At 39.5% G+C, this 24,453-nt stretch overlaps 1 protein-coding gene across 1 annotated transcript in view; it reads right to left on the bottom strand.

The window, feature by feature from the left end:
• Positions 1–170: 170 nt before the first annotated feature.
• Positions 171–24,453, bottom strand: part of LOC108095524 (integrin alpha-PS1) — a 54,891-nt gene continuing 30,608 nt past the window's right edge. The window contains 9 exon segments of the mRNA XM_017196641.2: positions 171–1,869; positions 1,991–3,079; positions 3,150–3,289; positions 3,763–4,273; positions 4,275–5,160; positions 7,027–7,160; positions 7,502–7,614; positions 11,951–11,977; positions 13,178–13,305. Coding sequence (XP_017052130.2) covers positions 1,624–1,869; positions 1,991–3,079; positions 3,150–3,289; positions 3,763–4,273; positions 4,275–5,160; positions 7,027–7,160; positions 7,502–7,614; positions 11,951–11,977; positions 13,178–13,305 — 3,274 coding nt within the window. The 3' untranslated portion in view covers positions 171–1,623.

Raw genomic sequence — 24,453 nt, 5'->3', positions numbered from 1 at the left:
CAAAATGCTACAGGTACCATGTAAATCTGCTTCCTTCATTTGTCCTCTGAACTGCTTGCTACAGCTACCATACGAAACTGCTTGTTACCTTCTGAAGCAGCTGCAACATTCAAGCATCAAACATGTTCGGTTCGAACTCCCGCCCAGCAGAAAATTTAAAACGCAGTTTCTTTAAAAAAAAGGAATCGTATATTAAATAGATACAGAAGTCTATTTACAGCTAGTACTATAGAATTTGGATTTACAACTAATTTAACTACGTCTCGACTCCATACATACATACATACAAAAACTAACATTTCTGGTCTGTTACACGATTTCAAAAAAAAAGAGTCACCTTAAATTAGTTGACCGAAAAAAAGGCGAAAGTTAAACATACATTTGTAGTTAAGATAGGCTTGTCGGTGTTTGCTAAATTCTGTTGCTCTTGGATTATTTATAGCTAGGCATTAAGTTTGTGCTAATACTTTCGTTTTAATTTGTTTTTAAGACGTGTCCAGTGCATTGGAATTACGGTTCGATTTCGAGGCACTTCTGTTTTGTTGTTAATGGCAGTGTTTCACTTTTGTATGCTATATTCGGAATTTTCGCATCGCTCTTTTTAGCTTAGCCTAACTTAGGCTTAAATCTATATATGACAATGAACATTTTTACACAGATAATCAACTTTTGGGTGCTTAGCTAATTCTTAGACTAAAGCTCAGTACTGACATCGGCTAAATATATCGGCGACTGAATCTGAATACTTTCCAACTACATTTTTTTTGTTAGCGATTTCTTCTTTCATTTTTGTTGTAACTCTAGATCTTATATAACTTGTATATTTTTTTTTCAATTTTATGTTATATTTTTATCTAAATTCCCTAGAGGTTTTTAAGCACCATTTTAAGTATGACTGTTTCGAAGCAATATTATTCGATTTTGAAACCAGATTAAGTGTTTCAAGTTCGGAGAACTTTTGTATTTAATTTAGTTGTTTTTTATTTTTAGGTATGTCTTTATATCTGGAAAGCCTAGAACCAATTGCAACCAACCTACATCATTTTACATAATGTACGTATGATGGCTTTATTTGTTTTTTTAGGAAATAAATAACTTTTTTTGAAAGGAACTAGAAAAAGTACAAAAAAATTTATATTCTCGAAGGATTTAGTAATTTACTGGACCTTATTGGCTAGCCAGTAGCTTTAGCCGATGTCAGTGACTGGACTCGAAGGCCACCACTCCGATTTGGCCGCATCCACCGAACTGAACTTAGCCTGCTGCATTAAGTAAACGAAATGGCACATTGAACCACAACCCACTTGGTCCAGTTGACCCTTCTAGAACCCCCTCTTGACCCATCCAGGATCACATGTGGTGACCCCACCAGGCGGCGCTGGCCTGGTAGTAGCCATCGTGTCCCCAGCCGAGGATGCTGAGCGGTGGCGGCGGCGGCGTCAGCGAAAGCACATCTATATCACTGCCACAGCCATTGTTGTTGTTATTGTTGTTACTATGATCGCGGGACTTGCCGGCGGACTTCCGCCAGCCGTGACGCGGCGGAAGCGGCAGAAGCGGCAGCTTTAGACGGCGTCGACGCCTCCGACGGCGCACCAGATCCCAGCCGACGGTGCCCTCTTGTTAGAAAACATGATGCGAATTCTTCGCCGGCGCCAGGAAGGGCTTCTCCTCGTTCATCTTCTCCAGATTGCCGCTGAGCGTCGGGTCCGTCGGCCGGATGCGCTTGAAGAAGCCGCACTTCCACAGCAGGTAGGTGAACAGCGCCAGCAGGAGCAGGCCGCCCACGATGCCCAGGATGATGATCAGCCAGGGGATCGAGGTGTCGCGCTGCTGGTTGCGCAGCTCCGGATACGCACGCGTCTCCACCTGAAGTATAAAATAAATTAGAATATATGTATGTTCCCAGAACCCTTAGAACTTTAGAGCTCAAAGAGAGATATCTGTGATACCTCCTGTAATTTAGTATACAATATTTTGAGACCCTCACCTCTATGTTGTTGAGCTCCATCTTCTCGACGCCGTAGTCCTCGGGAATCTGCGCGGTGGCCGTGGAGAAGATCCTGACCCGCTCGACGCGCGGATACTCGCTGACCAGCGTGGAGTTCCAGAGACGCGCCTTGACCACCACCTGCGCCTCCGAGGAGGCGGGCATGTTGAAGATCTCGCACTCGATGCGCACGCAGTTCGCGGTGCCCTTGTTGCAGTCCAGCTCGACGATGTCCTGCTTCTTGCCACTCTGTGCCGCACTGCTGCCCTCCGAGTCGTACATGAGTCGCTCCAGCCGAGTGACTCGCTCGAGGAAGCCCCGCCTCACTCGGTTCCGGGCTGCCTGCGCTGCTTGGGATGCTTCGGTGGCCTGATCACCGCGATCCCCGCTGGAGAAGTAGCTCCTCTGCGAGTGGACGAGGCTCTTGTTGAAGGACATGTGCCGCGACTGCGAGGGGAACATCCGCATCTGCGCCGGGGCATTCAGGTAGGCAGCCACAGTATCCCGCGAACCGCTTGCCAGCTTCAGGGGATTCACAAACTCCGGCGCCACGTGGCATTCGCCCTGGCTAACTTCCACCGTGGGCACTTGCTCCAGGTACAGTAGATACTGCACCGGCCGCCCGCTCTGGGGATCACTGTACAGTGTCAACGGCCAGTGGATGGTCATCTTCACCTTCGGCGCCGTCGAGGGGCCCTCATTGAAGATGGTGAAGCTGTGATGGACCTGCGATCCCACATCGTCCATTCCCATGGGTCCGTGGGTCTCCACATCCGCAATGGCAGTGCTTTCCGGCGCTCCCTTCTCGCTGGCTCCACTGTAGAAGCTCTGCTCCGGCATCGCCCAGCCGCGGAAGTGGAGCTTCGCCCGCCGAACCACCTTGATGAGGAGATCCCTTTCGGGCCGCTCGCGTCCCACCAGCTTCGAGGTGGTATTGGCGAAGATGTGGAACAGCATGGACTTCTCACTGGGCTCCAAGCTCTTGGGCTGGAAGCGAATGGTCACGAAGGTGGTGGTGCCACGCAGCATCGGATTTCCCAGACTGCAGGCCACCAAAGTGGTGTTGAAACTGTTGCACGTGGCATTCGTCTGCGGGGGAATCCAAATAAAATATGGAAATGGATTGAAAAGGTATTAAAGGATTCCAGGAAATACCTACCGGTTTCTTGGTGGCCACGTAGGAAACTCCCGCTTGGTGGGAAATGAACAACTGCGCTTCGTAAGCGGAATCCGCCAAATTGCTGACATCAATGCGCACCTCCAACTCCGTTTCATCCAGGATCAAAATGTACTCGTTGGCTAAAAAATATGATAAAGAGGATAAAAGTAGGAGAATAATTGATTAATTCGTATTATAATTATAATTATTTAAATAGTTATTAAAAATAAATTAATTAGGTTTATGGCAACATAATCCATATGTAAATAGAATTGAATTACCAGGCGAACAGAAGAGAATAGTAGGGCGTTACTCATAATTTTTTAAAATTTTAAATCATCACAAATGTAGGCAACAATTTAAATGAAATATGTTGAATTTTGTTGGCCACCTACTACTGTTTTCTGTTCGCCTGGTACTTCAAAATGGAATTAGGCGAACAGAATGCAATAGAAGGTAGCCATTGAACAAATTTTAAAAATATTATTAAATATTAAATATACATTTTACTGCAAATATGTGGCATTCTTATAGAGGTGGCCACCTACTATAATATTCTGTTCGCCTGGTACTTCAAAATGGGAAAAGGCTGAAAAACTTCGGTTTAATTTACCTGATGATTTGGTGATGTTCGGCTCCGCCCGGATGACCAAATTGCTCTCGCACAAGTCGTCGTCGCCGCAATCCTTCTGGAAAGTGCCCTCGAAATCGATGTGCGCCTGGGTTTGATCCAGTATGGGATTCAATCGCACTAGAGCCGATTCCGCGAGGGGAGGTTCCTCCAGCGAATACTTCAAACGGAAGCGAACCGGCGTCTGAATGTCCCTGGTGTTGGCTTTGATGTAACCCGTGACCGACTGACAGGCGGTCTTGCCATCCGTCTGCACTCTGACCACTCGGCTGAGGACGTTGCTCCGCTTGTTCTCCTTGTCGAAGAAGAACACCCTGGAGAACTTCTTCAGATGGTCGAAGGTCTCCGCCTCGACGCCGTAGGCCAAACGGAGTTCCTTGCTCTTCTCGTCGTAGGGATCGATGCTGCAGCAGGCCTGGAAGGTGAAGCAGGTGAGATTGCTGGCGGGATCCGCTCGACAGCCCGGCTGATTGGGATCCATGTTGCGCAGCTCCTCTCCCCCTGACATTCGTCTGGATGTTGATGATGGGTCTGGCCAGCAGGATCACAGCCGCCGAGGAGTTGAAGGCCCCGATCACCACATCCGGATAGGAGTTGTCATCCAGGTCGGTGTTCCCAGAAATCGAGATGCCGAAAGTGCGAATGGGTTGACCCGTTGGCACAACGCCTCCCAGTTCCGAGGCTTGAATCCTCTGGGCGGGTTTTGGATTCAATCCCTGCCGGGAACCCAAATAGATATAAACCACACCATTTCCCTCGTAGGGAGCTCCCACTGCCAAATCCTCGCAGTTGTCCTTGTTCAGATCCCCAATGTTGGCCAACGCCAATCCAAAGCGACTCTCCAGTGCTCCGGTTAACTTCAGCGTGTACTTCAATGGCAACGTATCCCTGTCGTTCTGGTAGACATAGACCGCTCCTCCCTCCGATTTATTGAAGTACAAAGGAGCTGCCACAATTAAGTCCGGCCGATGATCGCCGTTCACATCCACGGTGGCCAGTTCGTAGCCAAAGCTCGATCCGAACTGCTCGCCATCCAAAATGGAGTGAACGGGAATCGGATTGTCGTTGGACTTGTCGAAGATCACCACCTGTCCGTGTCCCTTGGAGCGAGGAGCTCCTGCCGCGTAGGACATCTGGCCGAAGAACCTGCCGCCGGTCACCGACATTCCCAGGTAACTGTACTTGTCCACCGGCGAACTGCTGTCCGAGTGATCACTGTAGTAGGTCGTCTTGTCGCGCTGCAGGTACTCCCCGCCCACCTGGGTCACCCAGATGGATCCCCGCCAGGTGTACGGCCCCGGGGAGCCCAGCACCATGGTGTCGTCATCGAGGAGGGCAGCCGAGGTTCCCGCCTGGCAGAGTCCATAGTCCTCGTGTTGCCTGCGGATTGAAACAAATGGGAAGGAGAAGGTTTTACTACTATATGTCCTAATTAATCTGTTTCCCTAACGTATTCCCACCTGATCCTATTGCAATTAATCATTTTTCCTAACCAAACGCCACTTAATCATTAGAACAATGATAATTGAGAGATCAAATGAGATACAATTTGACTTCCCGATCGATAAATCAAACCTTACAAATTCATTATTGCGAAGGATACTAAGTAGTTTATGTTTATTTTGCCCATTAAAAATATTCCCTGTGTCATTATAAGCCATGTATTAATTTAATATTCCAATAACAACAATATGAATAGATCTGTAAAATATAGTTTGATTTATTTTATAATGTACAATATTATTACCATGTTTTTTTTTATTAAATGGATTATGACTCCATTATAATTATATCTGAATTAACCTCTAGCTACATATCCAGTTTTTATCTGCATTTTATTTCCTAATTGCAGTTCCAGTTTAAACCTGATTTATGATGGTCGTCTGGCAAAGCTACTGCGTCCAAGGACATGGACTTGGTCATCTCCATTTGACTTATTACCCGTGGCTTATCCTATTCCCGAATCGGGACATTAATAGATGGCCATGGCCAGCAGGAGGACTCCTTTGGGTTCGCGTACAGTATCTCTATTTCCCGGCCATTTGTCTATTCCCGAATGGAGTTGTGCCGCGGACATTAATGGATGACCAGGGTCAACATTTGCCTGTTGACCGCCCAATTTCCCACTGTTTTCTGCACCGCTTCCAAGCTATTTGTTGCCCCCTTCCTTTTTTTTTACACCCCACCCATGCTGAGAATCGAGTTTGAGCACGCGAGTTTTCAGCTCGATGAAAAATTGCATATTCAGAATGATGACAGGTCCTTTGAACCGACGGTTTCCCAACCGCTCCTTGATTTCGGTCATCGTGTGGGTGCGGAGTGCCACCAAGCACCCATCTCATCCCCCCTCACACCCCCTTTCCACCCCCCTCACCTGCGCTCCTGTCATTTAAATAAATTAAATTTCACCTTTATGAGTGTGCGTTTTTTTAGCCTGCAACGACGTCATCGGTGTCACACTTGAAGTGACCCTGCCCCAAAAACTGGTAACCCCTCTCCACTCCTCATCCCCTCTCCACCCCCCTCTACACCCCTCACATATTACCACACACACACAGACACACTCTGCATGCTAATTGGGCGAAACACCCCCGCATTTTTCATCGGCGGAGATAATTCACCTTGACACTTTTCCCTCTTGTTTTCCCTGCCAGGAATTAAAAACGAAACAAACAACTGACCCTTGTCAACTGGAAGGAAAGTGGGGTTGGGGTGTTATGATTGCCCCAGCCCACAATAGATTACCCGATCAATGGAGATAGCGTTGGCGATGACCTACGACAACCCGAAAGTAATTCACCGCACGAGAACAATAGAACCACGTTTTCTTTGGGATTTTTGTTTGATAAAATATTTATGGAATGGTCATTGAGTTTCCAAAGTAAAATAATTAATTTGATTTATTTATTGGCACTTTTTTCCTTATATGTTTTCGGGTCTAAATTAAAACAAATATTGCTCATTGAGGTTGTTCGAGTGATGAGCAATAATCAAATTATTATTCAGTCTTCCGCTTCTTAAATTGTTTTGCGTTCCAGGAATTGTTCAAGTGTTCGTTCTTCAATAATTTATTTTCTTTAAATGTGCCAATGATTCGTGAAATAAAATGTTCGAGTTCTTGTGGTAAATATAATAATATTCATTTGTATCTTAGAGCTGAACGGAAAGCTCTGTTTGAGGTAATCAGTTAAAAATACACTTCCATAAAAAGTTTTCAGGATCAGGAATGTTACTAAAAGCACTTACCTTTGAACAGGTCGTCCTTTGCAGGGTTCGTGCACCTCTTCGAATTGCAGATCGTTTGTGAGTAGATAGCAGAGTCCTTGGCCATAACGATTTTCCCGAACGATGTACATATAGCGATGGGCGCAGACGATCACCTGAAGGGGTAAAATGTTAATTTTAGATATCTGAAGTAAGATTATGATATAAAAAATATTGAATAATTAAGGTGTCAGATAAATATAGAATGATCTGACTAAGAAATTCAGTTATTATACAACAGTGTGATTTTATATTTAATTTATTTGATATTTTTAAAAAATAAAAAAAAATTAACTAAAGTATAATCCAATAGACCTCAATTATCTATCTTTCAATTATGTTATTTTCATTAAAACCTTATCCCTAATGATGATGTTTTATAATCTTATCTTACTCGGTTCGTAAGATCCCTGTAAGTGTCTTATTTTTTTTGGGTTGACAACTATGTTCAACTTACCTTTCCGCCGGATCCGTTGGCCTGCAGGGGATTCGATCGGACCGTAACGCCCATCCACTGGTCCTCCTTGATTTCATCGTTTCCGGGTGGTGAAAGGATTTCGCTGTCGAAAGCTGATCGAAGAACGGAGAATGGAACGGAGAATTCGGAGATTGTGGGAGAAAGAGAGAAAGTGCAGAGAAAAATACCAATGTTATCGATTGCCAATAAAAGAGTTGCAAAGTGTGAAAGTGTGTGTGATTGTGTCTTTGTATGCGTTTTGTGTACAAGTGTTTATGTGTGTGTGTGTGTGTGTGCATGTCAGCAACAACAACAGTAATAATAATAATATAACATCAACAACAACAACAATAACAGTAACGGTAATGATAATTAATAACTTTAAGTAACTAAGAGTAGTATGCATTATCAACAGTATGTGTATATTTATGTGGTAAAAACAACAATAGTCATTCACAAATTTACATACGTACATACATATATGTACAACAGGGTGGACCTTAGTTTTGTTTAATATTTTCGGTTTATGCATAGTTCTTGGAAGTGTATCCCATTTGTGGTCATCGAATTAGTAATATTTCCAAAAGAATTGTTTGAGATTTATTGCGCATACGCAATGTGAACCATTTTTTTACTTTCAATTTGAAAACGTTTAAGATATGAAAGTCACTGTGATTTTAGTCAGAACATATTTATGCTTAAATTCAAAATTGTTGTTTACTTGGTTTAAACGGATATTCTGCTAATATACTTATTTAGGGTTATGTGTTTATATAATGAATATTTATGGGAAAAGACGATTTGGGGAAATATAATATAGATATATATATGAATATGAACAAATGGTAAAAATTATTGTAACGAATTTTTTATTTAAATATGAACTATGTATTTAAATGATTAACTTTTTATTTAAATAAGATGATGATAACTTATAATTTGTAACGTTTTATTTTTAACACTTAAATTAAAGATTATGCCAATTTAAGAGTATATACAGGTCCACCCCAATGTCCAATTCAATCCGTCTGGAAATCGAAATAAAAAAGCGGTAAAATGCAGATTCCAACCGACTTGGAACTCCAAACAATTCAATTATTTACAGCTGATTTTCGGGCAACATGTTTTTTGATTATTTTCTTTCTTTTTTTATAACGCTGTCGGCATGTTGCACAAAGAGGAAAGGAGAGGTGGCAAAAGAGTGGAGAGGGGGGAAAACAAAAAATTGTTGATTAAACGAAGCATGAAACGAAGCAAAAGATCGGAAAAACAAAAATGGAAAGCGCAGCCGCGAAAGAGAGAGAGCCGAACGAAATTGATTTAGAATGCATTTTAAAGCATCAAAGTGTTGAAATATGATAAATGATTATTACACTTGCAACCAACTTAGGGAAAGGGGAAAGGGGGAGTTGCAGTGCACAGAGAAAATAAGTAGCTATTTTTAGATCCATCAATACACTTTCGAAATGAGTTTTTCGCTCAATAAAATATGTTCCTTGAAATTTATATTGAATCTAACAAGTGGTTAAAGAATTCAAACTCCTAAATAGACTTAATTATTATCTCAACAAGGGTTAAAAAATATTTTCTTTCCGATTTATTTAAAGAGAAAGATTGTCAATCACTTGAACTTCTAAAACTATGTTTTTAATTTCCACAATATGAAATGTATATTACATATTCATATTATTATTACCAACTGAAATTTAATCAAAATTTCTTTCACTGTACCGTTTTCTTTTCGGTTTTTGTTTGGTTGCCTGGAGCGTGGGCCGTTCTTGACGGGTTTGACGCGTTTTAAAACGCGCCCGGCTGTCGCGTCTGCGCAGTGAAAGTCGCGCAGCTGGAACAACCGCCCACTGCCCCGCCCCCTTTCCGCCTTTCCGCTCTGCAATTTCCCCCTTTTTCGCTCTGCAATTTCCCCTCGTCTCTACGCTTTTGACATTGGACCAAGTCGAAAAAGAATTCAGATTTCTGAAGGTAAGGCGGCAGAAAAGCGATAATGTTGAATGTGCAGTAATGCAAACCGAACCCCACCCAAAAACCACAACCCCCTTTTTCGCCCACCGAAAATTCCGAGCTATTTTCGCTCAAGAATTCGCATATGCGCCGTATTTTTTACAATTTGCAGTTATTTTTATGCCTTTGCAAACATTGGTTTTGCCTTTCATTCCTACACGGCGGAAAACAGCAAAATTAGCATATAAAATAGTTTTGTAAATTTGTACAGATTTCTGGGATTTTCTAAAACATCTTAAAAAATTCAAAGTGAACTCAATAAGATTTGGATTAATTTTCAGCCGAAAAGTGTTGAATTGGGATGGTTAGAAATGGGTTCAAACTCTTTAGTGACGAGAAAAATTGTTGAAATGATCTCAAATTTGTTCTCTGTGTAGCAGTTGTTCTGCATTCCGTTTAAGTTTTTTTTTTCTGTGCTCATAGTTTGAGAAATTTGTCACGTTCTGGGGCGGCGTCGTTGGCAAAGCCCACTTCTTCGGTTTTTTCTTTTAGAATTTTTAGGTTTTTTTTTTAAGTTTCTTCTTCTTGAAACTGCCACGCTCTGATTGCCAACAGAACGAAGAAGAAGAAGAACTGGAGGAAGAACAAGAAGCGGCAGAAGAAACCCGGTCACAGTGGCGTTGAAAAAAAATGCAGACGACCCAGTTGCATGTTAACACTAAAGCGACAGAGGGGGTCATAAGTACCCAGCAGGGCAAACGATCAAATGGATCTGCATACGAGCGAAAACAGCGAAGAAATCCGAATTTATCATACCCATTTATCAGATATAATAAGTGATAAAACCTTAACTAAATTATTCACAAGAAAGTAATTGTATAGCTGGACTGCAACACATTTAAAGATCACGTTTAATTGCTACTTTTTATGACAAGAAGATCTAAAAGCTTAATAGAACGCCATCAAAAACACAAAAAAATAAATTGACCTACCCGATAACTTAAAGATTTTATGCCACCTATATATAGTACATAAAACATAGTTAGTTAGCTAGTTTTGGTTACATTTTGTTTACCAGTTAAATGTAAACTATTCTTAGCTATGGTACATAAATATCAAACGATGTCATTTATAATGTCACTCCATTGCGAATTTCTCGAAAAACATATGACACCCTCTAAAAAGGGTGTTAAATAAGAGAAGCAGCTGCAAAAGCTATATAATTAGCGCTAAATGAGTCGCCAATTGAAGCCGCCGAAAATGTGAAGCCACGTTTATGGGTCTTTGGGATTTTCCCCTCTCATTTTTGAGTGAAAATTCCGAGAATCAGTTGGGGCATGCTAAAGGAAATGGTTAACATGTGACGCCGATAATGAAGTTGTCGCTGTAATCGAAGCGTGCAAAGGCCCTCAACAAATTAAGAAACACTTTTGTATACTTGCTTCGAAAATATTTTAAGCTTAACTGAGTAATGAGAGCAATTCTGGCAATTAGACTTATATTTTTAAAAAACTTGATAGAGCAAGCAGATGTGTTTGTTATACAAGTTACGTTTTGGGTATATCAAAAGCATCTTGACCTTTCCTATGTTTTAGCCACTAAATAGCTTTCAAAATCCAAGAAGACACGTATTTCATAATTTTACTTTGTTGATTGTATCGATTAAATAACATCAGCTATCGGATCGTAATACTTATCAATAAGAACTAAGTTCAAACTTAATGGACCCTCAAGTTCCATTGATTAACAGAAGGTATTTCAAAAGCCTGATAAAGATTACTTCATATAAGCAATTTTTATTTTACAAGATAGTGATTAAAACAGAATTGTTTTCGATTGTAATTTTTGTAATAAAGATCACTTTCTTTATGACTAGTGATATGTGCTTTTTCGGTTAGGTGAGCAATAAATGGCAACTTAATATAATAGTTAGGCATAAGATATATTTAAACATTGTATTTGTACAGCCATAAGTGTAATTTTAGCTAGGCTTTATTGGTATATTATATCTGATTGCAATTAGTGCGCGCATGCGTGGCAGGTCAGTAAAAGTAACAGTAAAAGTAAGAGCGAGAGGGAGGAGAGAGAGAGGTAAGCAAGATGGCGGCCATAGGCATGCGTGCGTGACTGTACATTCGGTGATCGCAGATATTCAAGATTTGCACAAGTTACATATTGTATTTACAAGCGATTTAATTACTTTTTGAATAAGAGAGATGGGTGCACTGAATCGAAAATATGATTAATGCCGGGGTTAATTCAACGGAAAATCAAACCATAAGTGAACGAATCAAAGCGCAAACCAAAGGAATGAATACTGATTACGGCATACTGGTTATATATATATATATGTATATATTTATAGGTCGATCGAATACTGAATGTGTGTTAGCGGTTGCAATGAGATGCGCGATCCTTAATCGGGAATCGGGTAATTGGGATCGGTTTTTGGTGGGCAAGACAACAATTAAAGCACCCAAAACCACTTACGCTTATTAATCTCATATGCTCCGTTCGCTAAGGGATTCGTTCGTTCGATTTATCGAATGGCAAATATCGAAAAGATTTGTCAGTATTTTTTTTGTGGGCAGTTTGGAGTTGGTTTGGGTTAGGATTTCAGGTTGTGGTTGAGGCAGAGACACAATGAATTTCCCAGTTATGCGCACCGAATACGAATTTCAATTTTGGCGGAACCAAATGGGTAAAGGGGAAGAGAACGAAAAATAAAAAACATAAGAAAGAAAAAAGAGAAAGAAAGATCAAAATAATTAAAAATTAAAGTAAATGTAGTATTCGATATTTGTATTTGTGGTTTATATTGACTAAGATGCTAGGACAAAAATTGGATATCTATACAATAGGAACTAGAGGATAATACGAGTATTATTATAATGGGTGCTCATCATGTGAACGAACGATTCAAGAACTTATCGCTTGCTTAGTTAATCGTACGATTCAGCAAATGATCGATAAAAACGATTGATCAATTAATCGAGAATTGATGATACCAATTGTAATTCGCCTGATTCATTTAGAATAAGAGAAATTTTGACATCCAATGAGTTATCGATTTAATCGCCTGCAATGTCGTTTAGATATCGATTACAGCATTCTTTCCTACTTAAAATAAGAAAAACAAAAGATTTTTGTTTAAATGTTAGACAAATTTAGTCACACATCTTTGTACAGCATTTGGCAATAGTTTATGTACAACTCGCAGACTTAATCAGGATCCAAAATCAATATTGGGGTAAACTGAAAAATGCGAATCGGTTAGCTGGAATGAAGATTGGCTTGGCCCGGTTGACCCTTGAACCTTGGCACTCCGGTTAGTCACTTGGCAGTCGGGAGCGGGATTCAGGATTAGCGGGGTTACCAAAACGACCGGACAAACTACGACTATACATAACTAGGTAAGATATCTATTAAGGCAGATAAATGTATTTATAACTAGGACTGGCGCAAACCAATCAACCTCCACCAATGGACAGATGTAGATACAGGCTTGGAGTGGAAAATAAAGGGGGTACAGATACCAAAGCTGGGTTAGGAGTTATCGACTATCTTGGGATTATATACGTACGATCTAATCTTTCTTGGACTCAAATTAAAAACTAAGAACCTATAAACTTAAGATGTGAATTGATATATATTTTTTTAAATGTATGGCTGGAGATCCTAGTTAGTTTAGGTATATCGTAGACAGGATTTACTTACATCGCCTGCCATCGGTGATCACTTGTTCGCAGTCATCGAAACTCTGGGTCATCGGACACCGCCAGAGGGCGCCAGAGTGCGAGGTGTTCGGCTGTCGATTTTGATCCAATGGAGCTCCCACTAAAATACTGTAAAAAAAGGAATTTATTTTAAAATATTTCTTTATATATTTAAGATTGTAGAAAAATGTCCTAATACGGTATGAAAACATTAATAGTACTTTATAACCTCATAAAATTATATAAGATATTTCTCAACCAAACTTATTATATATTCATATGAGCTCTACTTATCAATGCCAAATGTTGTGTACTTTTACACCTAAATGTTATTTTTGATAATACCTCAAATATTCCGTTTAGGCAACATTTTGTATACTTTGACACCAGAGTGATATTTTCGATTTCCGCTAAAAATTCAAAAATTACAGAATTTAAATACAAAACACCTGCGGTTTTTAATGTGCACCTATAATATTTGACTTGACATGTTGGTAAGCCGAGCCAACCGCAAAATCCGACCAAGACAACCGATCTGCGATCTGCGGTCAGTCACACCTCAGATCGGTTGGGTTATAACCCATTATATAGCCGTGGACAGTCACTAATTGCAGGCCGTCACTTTGGCTCCGAATGGAAATCGATTTGTAGGTGGGTTCAAGTCAGATTCAGCGACAATTGCGACTTGGTTCAATGCACTTTGGGTTTTTATTCGGGGCTTGGCCCTGCCGAAATGTAATTACTGCGGGAAAAACTCGTGTGCAGTGGGTGGTTGCACATTGGTGAGGGGTTAGCGGGGGGATTTTTAGGGACCTGGGTGCGTCTGCACGAAAGATTTCGCTAATGAGCAGTCAAATTGCCAAGGAGCAGCGAAAAACCCAGCAGGATATGTCGAAATACGGTGGCAAAACAGGGGGCAGTGATATACAGTTTAATGGCTTCTAAAAGTCTACACTGGGAATATTTTCTAAAAAAATGGTGCATTAAAATTAAAACAAAAAAGTGCCAAACTAATTGAATAGGAAACAGGAGAAATTAAACAAGAAATGGAAATAAGTAGTTAGAAAGCAAATAAAAGGTAAAGAGAATAAATTTAAACATAAACTATGAAAAAAGATAGAAATGCATGTGTATTTAATAAGTAGTCTTAAAGAAAAGAAAATATAAACCAGCTAATTAAAATAAATTAAATCTTTGGCTTGCTAACAAAGCAAAGTTTGACTCAAAGGTGTTAAAAGATTTTCAGTTCCCTTGAAAATGAGCAAATAAAAGTTATGCTAGGGAAATGCCAAAGTAAGTCTAATTGCCGCTGCATGAAATGCACGAGAAGAAAGACATTTCTTTGGCGCAAAACATGGCCAAAAGGCAGTGGAATCATGGGAGAGAAGCACGCTAAATGGCAACAAAGTAGGGCCGGCAAAAAGGGGGCGGCTAAATTGCAAAAAAGCTGAAATAACCGCCGAAACAAAAACAAAAAGAAAAACACCCACGTTCGCTCGCTTAACGTGTTTAACATGAATGTTCATTATCCTGCAGCCGTAAGCTCAGCCATAACCCACAGCAACGTGCAACAACAACAACATCAGTAACTTGCAACAACAACAACAACAGCATGCAACAACTGCCACAGCAACAACCAACGGCAAACTTTTGCGACAACAACAGCTGAAATTGCATGTACGACAACCACAAAACACGAAGGCGAGGAGTGGGTTTATGGCGGCCATTAAGTGGCACCTACACCTACACACGCCACACACACACACACACACAAACAAACACACCGCACAACAAACCTCCTTGCACTGGGAAAAATCAACGATTTAGTTATGCAAATTTAAATTTATTTAGAAAATAAAGGTAGTACTTAAACGAATTTTGTGAAGTCATAAGCAGCATTGAAATTTAATATATTTATAAAAAGCTTTATGAAAAATATAAAAATATATTAAAACCCTTAAAATATTAAAATTAAATAAGAAGCGGTGTGCTTTGAACCCTGACCCTTTGTTAAAAAAAATGTATTTTATTCTTTTGCCATTTTCTACTATTTTCTAATAACTGCAAAGAACATTTTATTTCTTCTCTAATTTCTACTTATTCTCTCTTTGTTTCCACAAACAAACTTTAATCAAATTCAACACTCTTAGCGTTTTGTTTTCAGTGCATCAAACCTCAGCTATCCAGCGTCACAGCAGCAAAATCAACAGCAAAAGCCAAGAAAAATCGAAAATAAAAGAAATCTTTAAGTGGCCAAAGGCGAAACTGGTGGCCAAATTGCCCATGGGGATGTGGGTGAGGGAGGGGGGAACCAGTGGTGGTGGTGCTGGGAGTGGTGGGTGTAGGTGGTGCAAAAAAAAAAACGAAAAGGAGAAGGAGAAGGAGCAACTTATGGGCGTGCTTCAACTTATCGCTTTTGTCGCCTCACAATTGACACATTTGTCGGTTTGGGGGTCTTAAAAATCCAAACATCCAATGAAGGGCTTACTGAAGTTCACGACCCCAAGGAGTTGTAAAAATAAGCACATAAACATACAAAGGACTTCTTGTATGAAGTCAGAAATAAAAAATATCAAACGGAGTTATTACGGAGTTACTAATTAAGTATGGCTTAAATAATTGTTGGAGTAATAAAATAAAATAAGTATTGCTCAATAATTAAGCTGTTTAAATAATTAAATAATATAAGTTTCTCACTTTACAATAGATATTTTTTCTTGAGCTTTTTTGGATTGAGAATGTATAACACATATAAATTTAAATTAACACGCATCTTTAGAAAAGAGATTTATACAAATGATAACAGATCTCTTAGAGTTAAGTAATGTTAGCTATAAATTGAACTATAAATTCCATTTAGTTAAGGGTTTTGATAGACATTCAATCTGATAGACAAGGGTTTTATAGACCACTTAAGAGTTTTATTGCTTAACTCAATCAGAATTGTTTGTGGAACGAAGAGTGGCATACAAGTGACATTGTTTTAAATAAAATGTATTTATAAAATTTATGTAGATTTAAATTAAATTTATTTTTATATTGTAAAAAAGATATTCCAAGATATTTTTCAATTTAAATGATGCAACTTCCGTTTGGACAATCTAAGTGTTATGTTTTACTCTGAAAAACGAAGAACCTGTTCGCCGTGAACTTCAACTTCAACTCGAAATCGGAGCCACAAATGAGGCAAGAAAACTAGATCAAGACCCAGTCGGAGTTTTTTGGGCCAAGTTAACCTGCTCTCTTCGCCGCTTCCCATATTTTTTCACGTGTTTGTCTTCGTGGTCATTAACGCTGACACTCGGATTGCAACAGACTGAAAACTGAAGACGGAAGACTGAAGACTGAAGAAGACCTTAAGTCCAAATCCACCGACCTGACCTGACCCTTGCCACATTTTCGTCGGTTTTTATGGCCGGCTTTGCTTTTGACCCGGTCCAATGTCCCTCGTTTTTTTTTTTTTTTTGTTGCTTATTTGGACTGCTGCTGCGGATGCTCATTTAGCAGGTGCCTGCATTTTCCCGAGGTGTTTTCCAACAACTTGCCCGGGGAAATAAAATACAAGTCACATAAATCTGGTCACCAAACGCCGCTGGCCGTAAATCTTTTGACATGGCCCGAAGTCCATAAAACTGGCCTAATGATCTAGCTGGAATTTCGTGGATTTCGTGGAGAAAAGGAAAGTGGGCGGTGGACTTCGAAAAGGCAGCTATTTGATTTTTGGTTGGGCCTGCTCGGCGATTCTGGAGCGAGCTCGTTTTATGGCACTTGCCACTTAGCTTATCAATTAGCGGGGAAGTGACGGGTGAATCGGGGTGCCAAGGGAGCCTCAGATGGGGATTGATCCCCCAATTATCGTAGAACTGATCAGATCAAAATACAGCGAGAAGAAAATGTGGTATAGTTTTTTACTCATTGAGTATTGTTTCGCGACAGCAAAAACCATTAAATTAAAAAATCACAAGAAGTTCAGTTAGAAAATTAAGAAATTAATAAGCAACTAGTTTTAAGGTAAAACAAAAAAACAGAAACGCATAAAAATAAAATGAATTTTCTTTAAAAATATGTAAAGGATAAAAATTGGAAATCAATTTTTTTTATTGAGAAATATATATACAGTCGACTCTCGTTAATTCAAACCTGCGATAATTCGAACCTCTCTATAATTCAAAGTTATCACGAGGTCCCTACGAAATCTCTTTATATTTCGAAATAAATCAATACATTTTCATACACTTGGTAATTCGAACGAAAAAATCATTGATATTTAACAAAACCACGCGTTAATTCGAACTCATCAGCGTCTAACACTCGACAATTCAAAGTTGCAGAGAAAAAATTTTGCGACAAGTTCAAACTTGCCTTTGTTTTTGTTTTGATTATGTAGTTTTTGACGCACACACTTCTTACGAATTGGTTTGTGTAGTTATTCAGTTACTGTTACTCTTTCGTTGGTATGCATATTAAAAGATAGTGTTAGCTATGAGCCCTAGAACAATTTTCGAACCATTTGATATTTCAAACACTCGATAATTCGAAATATTTCAAGAGTCCCTCGAGTTTCGAATTAACGAGAGTCGACTGTATTTGGTTTTTGTTTTGTTGTGAATTTTCAAAGATTTGTTTAATCTGTACCAAATAAAGAACTAGAAATTTATTTTCGGTGTACAATCTGCTCGCGCGCAATTAAAATCCAATGGCGCTGAACTCAAAGTTATAGTTCTTCTGGTGGTGGATCTGGGTCTGGATCTTGAGTGAATAATGCCAGCGGGTTGGGGAATGGATGGGAGTGCACTGGCGACGACGGCTTAGAATGCATTTAATTAAATTTGAACGCTAATTGCCGCTTTAAGGCGTCGCGCGTGTCGCCTCAATTGATGGGGCCCCGAAAACCCTTTCAAGTGGCCTCATCCCCTCATTGCCCCTCGAAGTCAACCCCTCGGCGGGCCATTGAATGCATCCATCTTCTATATGCTATATGCACCCCATCCACCACCCGCAGCTGGAGAGCCTCTTGTCGGAATTTGATTGTTTGATTGAATAAAAAACGAAGAAAACCGAAGGAAGGGCATCGCTTGATGTCTTGGAGGTAATAGAAAAATGCAATTATTATTTTGGAGGGGTGTAAAAAATGGAGAGGCTTTTTCTTATCTCAAATATTATGGGTATTTTTGAAAATCAAGAAAATATCTCGCTCTCAAGAGAAATAAACTTATAGGGAGTTTAACGGATAATACATAAAATAAATGAAATATATACTAAGTTTAATAATAAAATGTTTTCTTTTATAATACGAGTTACTTGTTTTAAACTTTATACCCTGTACTTTATATTTATCAACTTTAAATGATATTATTCTAAGCACTTTTACTTATATTTTTCAAGTTGAAAAAAGCTTTTAAAGCATTTTATTCAAATATTCTTCGCCAGATTTTAGTTCGCTTTTCAACTTGAACCCCTTCGACTTTTCTTGATTTTATTTTTCTTTTTCCCTATAAGCTTATCTCCAGACTTATTTTCGTTTCCCCAACTTACAGAAGGAACCCCCCGAATTGCAATTGCCAGAATTGTGAGTACTTTGTTGTCTGCCTGGGGTTTGGGTGCCCCTTTCTGGTCCAGCTGTGTTTGCCCTCTTTCTTACATTATTATTTTTTTTCGGTTGCCGCAAGTTGTGTTCTGTTTGTGTATCTTATTAGTCATGATTATCACAAGTGTTCCCAAGTGTTTCACCCTCGCCAGAGTCCCCAATCCCCAATATTTCCCTAAGTGGTTCAGCATCGAGCAGCCCACTCCGCATTATATTTATTTATTATCATTTGTCTGCCAGCCAAACCAGCCACAAAAATTCAATTCATTTTCGTCGCGGCGTGACCCCCGTGAACTCTTGCTCGTTCGTTCGGCGGTGTAAATATTTATGGATCTGCCGGAGACAAAGATGCTATATGGTATAGGGTATATGGTTTCTTGGCCGGGAATGGGATGTCTCATCTTCGAGGAACACCCTTCTAGGATCGATCTGTTTCCGGCCATCGGATGCCGTTTCGATTTCGCATTTGGTGCAAAGCAACGAATTTTGCTCGAAAAACTAATCTTGTGACGCCAGTGCGATAAGATGGGAGAGTCGGCCAGCAAACTAAATGTGGGTTGTTATTACACTGAGGGGAATTGTATTACCATTTTTATATGTAGATTTCAGGTTACCTTAGCAAAAAAAGTAATACTACTTAAGTTACTTTTTTGAGAGAATTATAGGATTTTTAAAGCGTAAAACTACAAACGAGTTTATCATTCCTATAAATATTTTGCTAATTAAATAACACTCTTGTTATTTATCATTTCAAATTTATATAATTCTAATTTGTAGTCTTTCCTTACGAATACATGTTTAACGGATGGCATTTCCAAAATAAAAGTGATTTTCTGCTATTAAGAACTATATTTATTAATAGAGCTATTATTTTGTTAGTGGCGTACATTGCTGTTAGCGAATGGATTTATAATCATAGAATTTTTCATGTATTTTATGTTTTCGCTTGATTTTCCCTCAGTGATGTGGCTATCGCGTATTTGATATTTGCAGAGTGCTATTTGCCCCGAGGTGATTGTGCCAATTGTGCTGAGTTGTCGCCAGGTGATGTTATTCGGGCCTAATTATGCCCGTAGGCCAATCGGTGTTAGTCACGTCCTTCTCTAGGTTATTGTTTATTGTTTTTCCTCCTTTTTTCCCGTCCATTTAAGGGGAAACTGAAGAGCGGAGATGCGTGATTCGCAGGATACTTCCTGCTGCGACAGGATGAAGTTATCGGAGGCGGGAGGAGTTCTCTACTCTACCTGAACTCTGGTTACCTGTCCGATCGGAATCGAAGATAGCCGACATGCGGTGTCGTTTACCTGCAGCTGTCTCGAAAAGCGGAGAGAAATACTCTAGACTTCTCGCTTTTTGTTTTCCTGAGGAGTCTGTGAGCCAAACAACAACCAGCAGCATTTGCGTCAAATTGGAATGCGATTGTCCATTGTCGATTGGCCAATCTCTTGGACTTGGGGGCCTGTAAACTGACAGCCAAAGCGACCAAAATCAAATTAGGAATACCGAAAGCCGGCAACAATGGCAACAGAAGCAACTGAATTACCATTGCCTAATTCAATTTGCGCATTAAGTCGACAAAGGCGACGACGATTGACACTCGCACCACCACGGGCTCAATGTCAAAGTCATCCATCAAGTTTTCTGCTTTCTGTTTTTATTTTTCTGAGGGGAAGGCGGGGATTTGTTTGATGTAAGGGGGGAAAATAAATAGAAAAGTTGCAGTCAAGGGTTTTTTATATTCAATATTAATCTGCACATAAAGATTTAAGTTCATTATATTAACTTATTTCTGTGTCCTTCAAATTTCTATATTGCAGTTCGCAGAAGAACTATTTTTTTTAATTATTCTTCACAATTTGTTATCGTATATTAAGAGGCATTTAATTTCATATTTTTCCAAACTATTCCAATTATAAAAATTCGAAATAAACGGAACAAAATATTTTAATTCATTTGTAAACATCGAAAACTCCAAATATTTTCAAATTTTTAATTCAAATGAGATCTCCTATTTCCCATTTTATATCTTTCGCTTCATCGAAAAATATTATTAAACCACCAAAGTATTTGCGTTGGCATTTATTCTTCAGATTTCCTGCTCGTGCACATCGAAGCATCTGATTTCTTGTTACTCCGATCAACTTAACCCCAAAGTGCCACTCCCTTCATCTTCACTCCGATTCGAATTCGGCTGCATATTATTTATATATTTAGTTGAATCCGTTCTGCAGTCGGTGGGCCCTCCATCATCGGATCTTCCAACACACTACACACCACACACACCACACAACACGTAACCCAACCCAACCCAATAACCCGACAGATTTTTCACTTCAGAAACTACAAAATACATCCGACGAACGACAAACGACAGCTAAAAACATACTTCAATAAATTTCTCGGTTTTTCGGGGGTTTCTTTCATGGTGAATGTTTGGTTTTTATTTTTTTTTTTTGGGGAATGGGGAGCTATTTGAGGGCTTAAAATTCAAGACGGGCAGTCAGCGAATGCGCATAATTTGATGGGATTTGGTTAAGTCATTCGTTGCTGGTGGGCGTGGCATGTCAAGGTGTCGCCATGACGCGCGTGTCCAAAAAAAGCCGCAAAGATTACTTTTCCGAATGAAGTCATGCCCAAATCGTAGGGAAGCCAAGGTTTTCAAGGGTTCTCTTCTCTTCTCTTCTGTTTTTTTTTTCTTTCTTTATTTTTAGGCTGTTAATCATAATGTTTGGCTGGGCAGCTCGGTTATAGATATCGAATCCCATTAGCTGACATCCGCGGATGTTTCAATTTGCACAACACCAAAGCCAAAAGCCAAATCCAAAAGCCAAATCCAAATCTAAATCCATAATGGGAGGACGGCACGCGTTTCCGCCGCGGGTCAAGCACATAATGTGTCCATTAAATCACAGAACAAGACGCCAGCAAAAGAAAAAAAAGCAACAAACTAAACAAAAGTGGGAATCTGGCCAAGTTGATGACGCCTTCGATGGCGCCGCCAAAAAGTGCGGAAGTTTCCGAGAAAACAGACGGGAAAATGCAAATTAAAAAGCATCGAAATGGTTTATACTCTTGGAAATCCTATGAAAACTCTAATATTTAACCAAGCTTGTCAATGAAATGTTGGAAATTGGTTCTTTGCTACTTTAGACATCATTATAAAAAGTTGGGTTGAATTTGGAATAATTAATACACATAAGTCACCATGACCTTTTAAAAGTTCAAAATGGATTTTAGGTTTTAAGTCAAACTTTAATAACAACATTTTATTTAACAGAATCAACAATAAATATGAGTTCACAATGTATGGCTATTATTAAGCTGGTTTATAATTACCATTTGAATGGATTTTAGGCCCATTTTGAGCACAATGGAAAAACTTGGTTATAGAACAATAAATTCGTGCAGCATAATTAATTTTATTTTGTTTAGATGTAAAAAGATTTGACTGTTCGGTTTGCACATTTGCACACCAGCTTGCTTTTTTAAATATTTTTTGCCACATTAAGTTGATGTTAAAATAGGGTAAGGCCCAAAGAAGCGCTCTGGGGAAATGAGCGAACTGCGCACTTTGATGGCCCAACCTCGTTCCACATTCGATTGGGTCATCGCTCACGGCTCGTTAATTTGACCAGCCGAATGGGAAATTGATACAGGAAATGCAGCCCCGATGGGCCGACATAGTGTTAACTGATAACTACTCTGCCCAAAAAAAGTTCGTGCGTTGTTCGCAGCTGTGCGGCTCTGATTAATTGTGGGTCAACACAGATGCAGATGTTTGCTTCCATATCCCATATGGACATATATCTCGCTGATCTACATATGGTTCCCTGTGTGTAATGCGTTTGTGTGTGTGTGTGTGCTTGTGTGTGACCACTGGAGCGTTAAATTGCCGCGGTAGCCCGCTTAACCGCCCACCCAGCTAACCAGCAAACCATCGGACCAAGCCACCAAACCACCAACCCACCATCGATACACTCACCTATCTGCACAGAGAAAAATTCAAAAAAAGCTACTTATGCTATTGGTTTACCATTTATAAACTTATTGCTGATTATACCAATATATTTGCACAATGATTTCTAAAATAATTCGCGCCTTACGAAGTATGTTTTTGTATATTTTCTTTACTTTTGTATTAATTTTGAAATGCATTTTTATATTTCTATATATTTATTTCCAATCACTTTATTTCCAGTGCAACTGTGGGATCCACAGCCCCTTTATCCATCAACGTAACCCAAGTAGCACAAATTGGCCCGCGGCTTTGCAGCTTATCGCGTTTTGTATTGGGATTTTCTCGTTTTGTTGTTGCTTTTTTTTTGTTGGGAAAGCGGCCCAGCGGTTTCATTTCCATTTCCCCCGGATCGCAAGCCATTTCCATTATGAGAATTGATGGCAAGGTCAAGCGGTTGGATCAGCGTTCGGAAATTTGTCTCTGGCAAATGCGCATGCGCAGCTTCGGGCCTGAATCTATCTCTACAGTAAAACCCTCCTAAGCCAGACATGAAGGAATGTGAAGTTAAGAAAAATATAAAAAGAGAAGTATGAAGGTATGAAGATATATTCAATTTATAATATATAAATCAGTTAACCAATTAAATTTTATAAATTATATAAAATACATATTATAAAATATAGTTTTCAGGTTTTAAAAAATTTGTCTTATACTAGAATGACTGTATTTCTTCGCTTCCCTCTCTTTGACTTTTGCTAGCTGGGCTCATAAATTGTTGGTAAACAAATTGTTGTTGCTCGAAGGCCTAGCAAAGATCAAGAGTTTTCGAAATAAAGGGGAAAAAGTGGGGAGTGGGAAGGAGGATGCTTGATTAATTCGATAAACCGAACGATAAATATCGCTTGCCGGTTAATGGAAGCAATCCAATTAATTTCTAACTGTTTGCGATATGGGCTTTTAACAGTGAACGCGGAAGAGGGATTTAAGCTTAGAGTGTGGTTCCTTTAATCGAAGTTAATTAATCGGAGGTAACCTGTTGTTATTTCTTTCCAAATTCCCAAAAAGTGGGATTGCTGAAAATTTACCAAAATTCGCCAATTCAAAGTTCATAACTTTTCTAATTTTGATCAGATTTTGAAGTGGCATACCTTTAAATGTTTGTAGGTTTTCTTCAAATCGAATATTTAAAAAAAAAAGTGGTGTTAATACTCCAAGTTGAGGATTTCAAGGAGAACAGGTCAGGGTTATTATATATTTCGATGTTTCCTTTCCAAATATACGGGTGTTGTGTGGCACATTTATGGGAACTGACATGGCGACAATAAAAACGTTAACACGCCTATGCCCCAAAAGAAAGTGAGGGCCGGGGATGGGAAGACAAAGGGGGGATGGCCATATTTAAACATAATTTCGTTTTTTATTATCCTTCCCTGACAAAGACGAAGCCGCACCGTAAACAAAACACGCATATATATCCATATATCCAGAAGAAGCTCGAGAAAAGGCGAAGAAGGCTTGGAGACAATGACGTTTAATAGCGGTCGCTAAGTGGAAGGCAACTGGAGAAGGGTGTACACAGAAAGAAAAATAGTACATGACATAATGAACAATTTTATGATTAAGCATTTTAACTTGAACTACATTATTTTTTATGTAAAACCAAAGTCTTATAATTTTGGACATTTTAATTTTCTAATTATAAAATGAAAAAAATAGGCCTGTCATAGAAACT

This window comes from Drosophila ficusphila, unplaced genomic scaffold (assembly GCF_018152265.1).
Source record: "Drosophila ficusphila isolate 14025-0441.05 unplaced genomic scaffold, ASM1815226v1 contig_198, whole genome shotgun sequence".
NCBI lineage: Eukaryota > Metazoa > Arthropoda > Insecta > Diptera > Drosophilidae > Drosophila > Drosophila ficusphila.
This window is presented reverse-complemented; position numbering and strand designations above follow the sequence as displayed.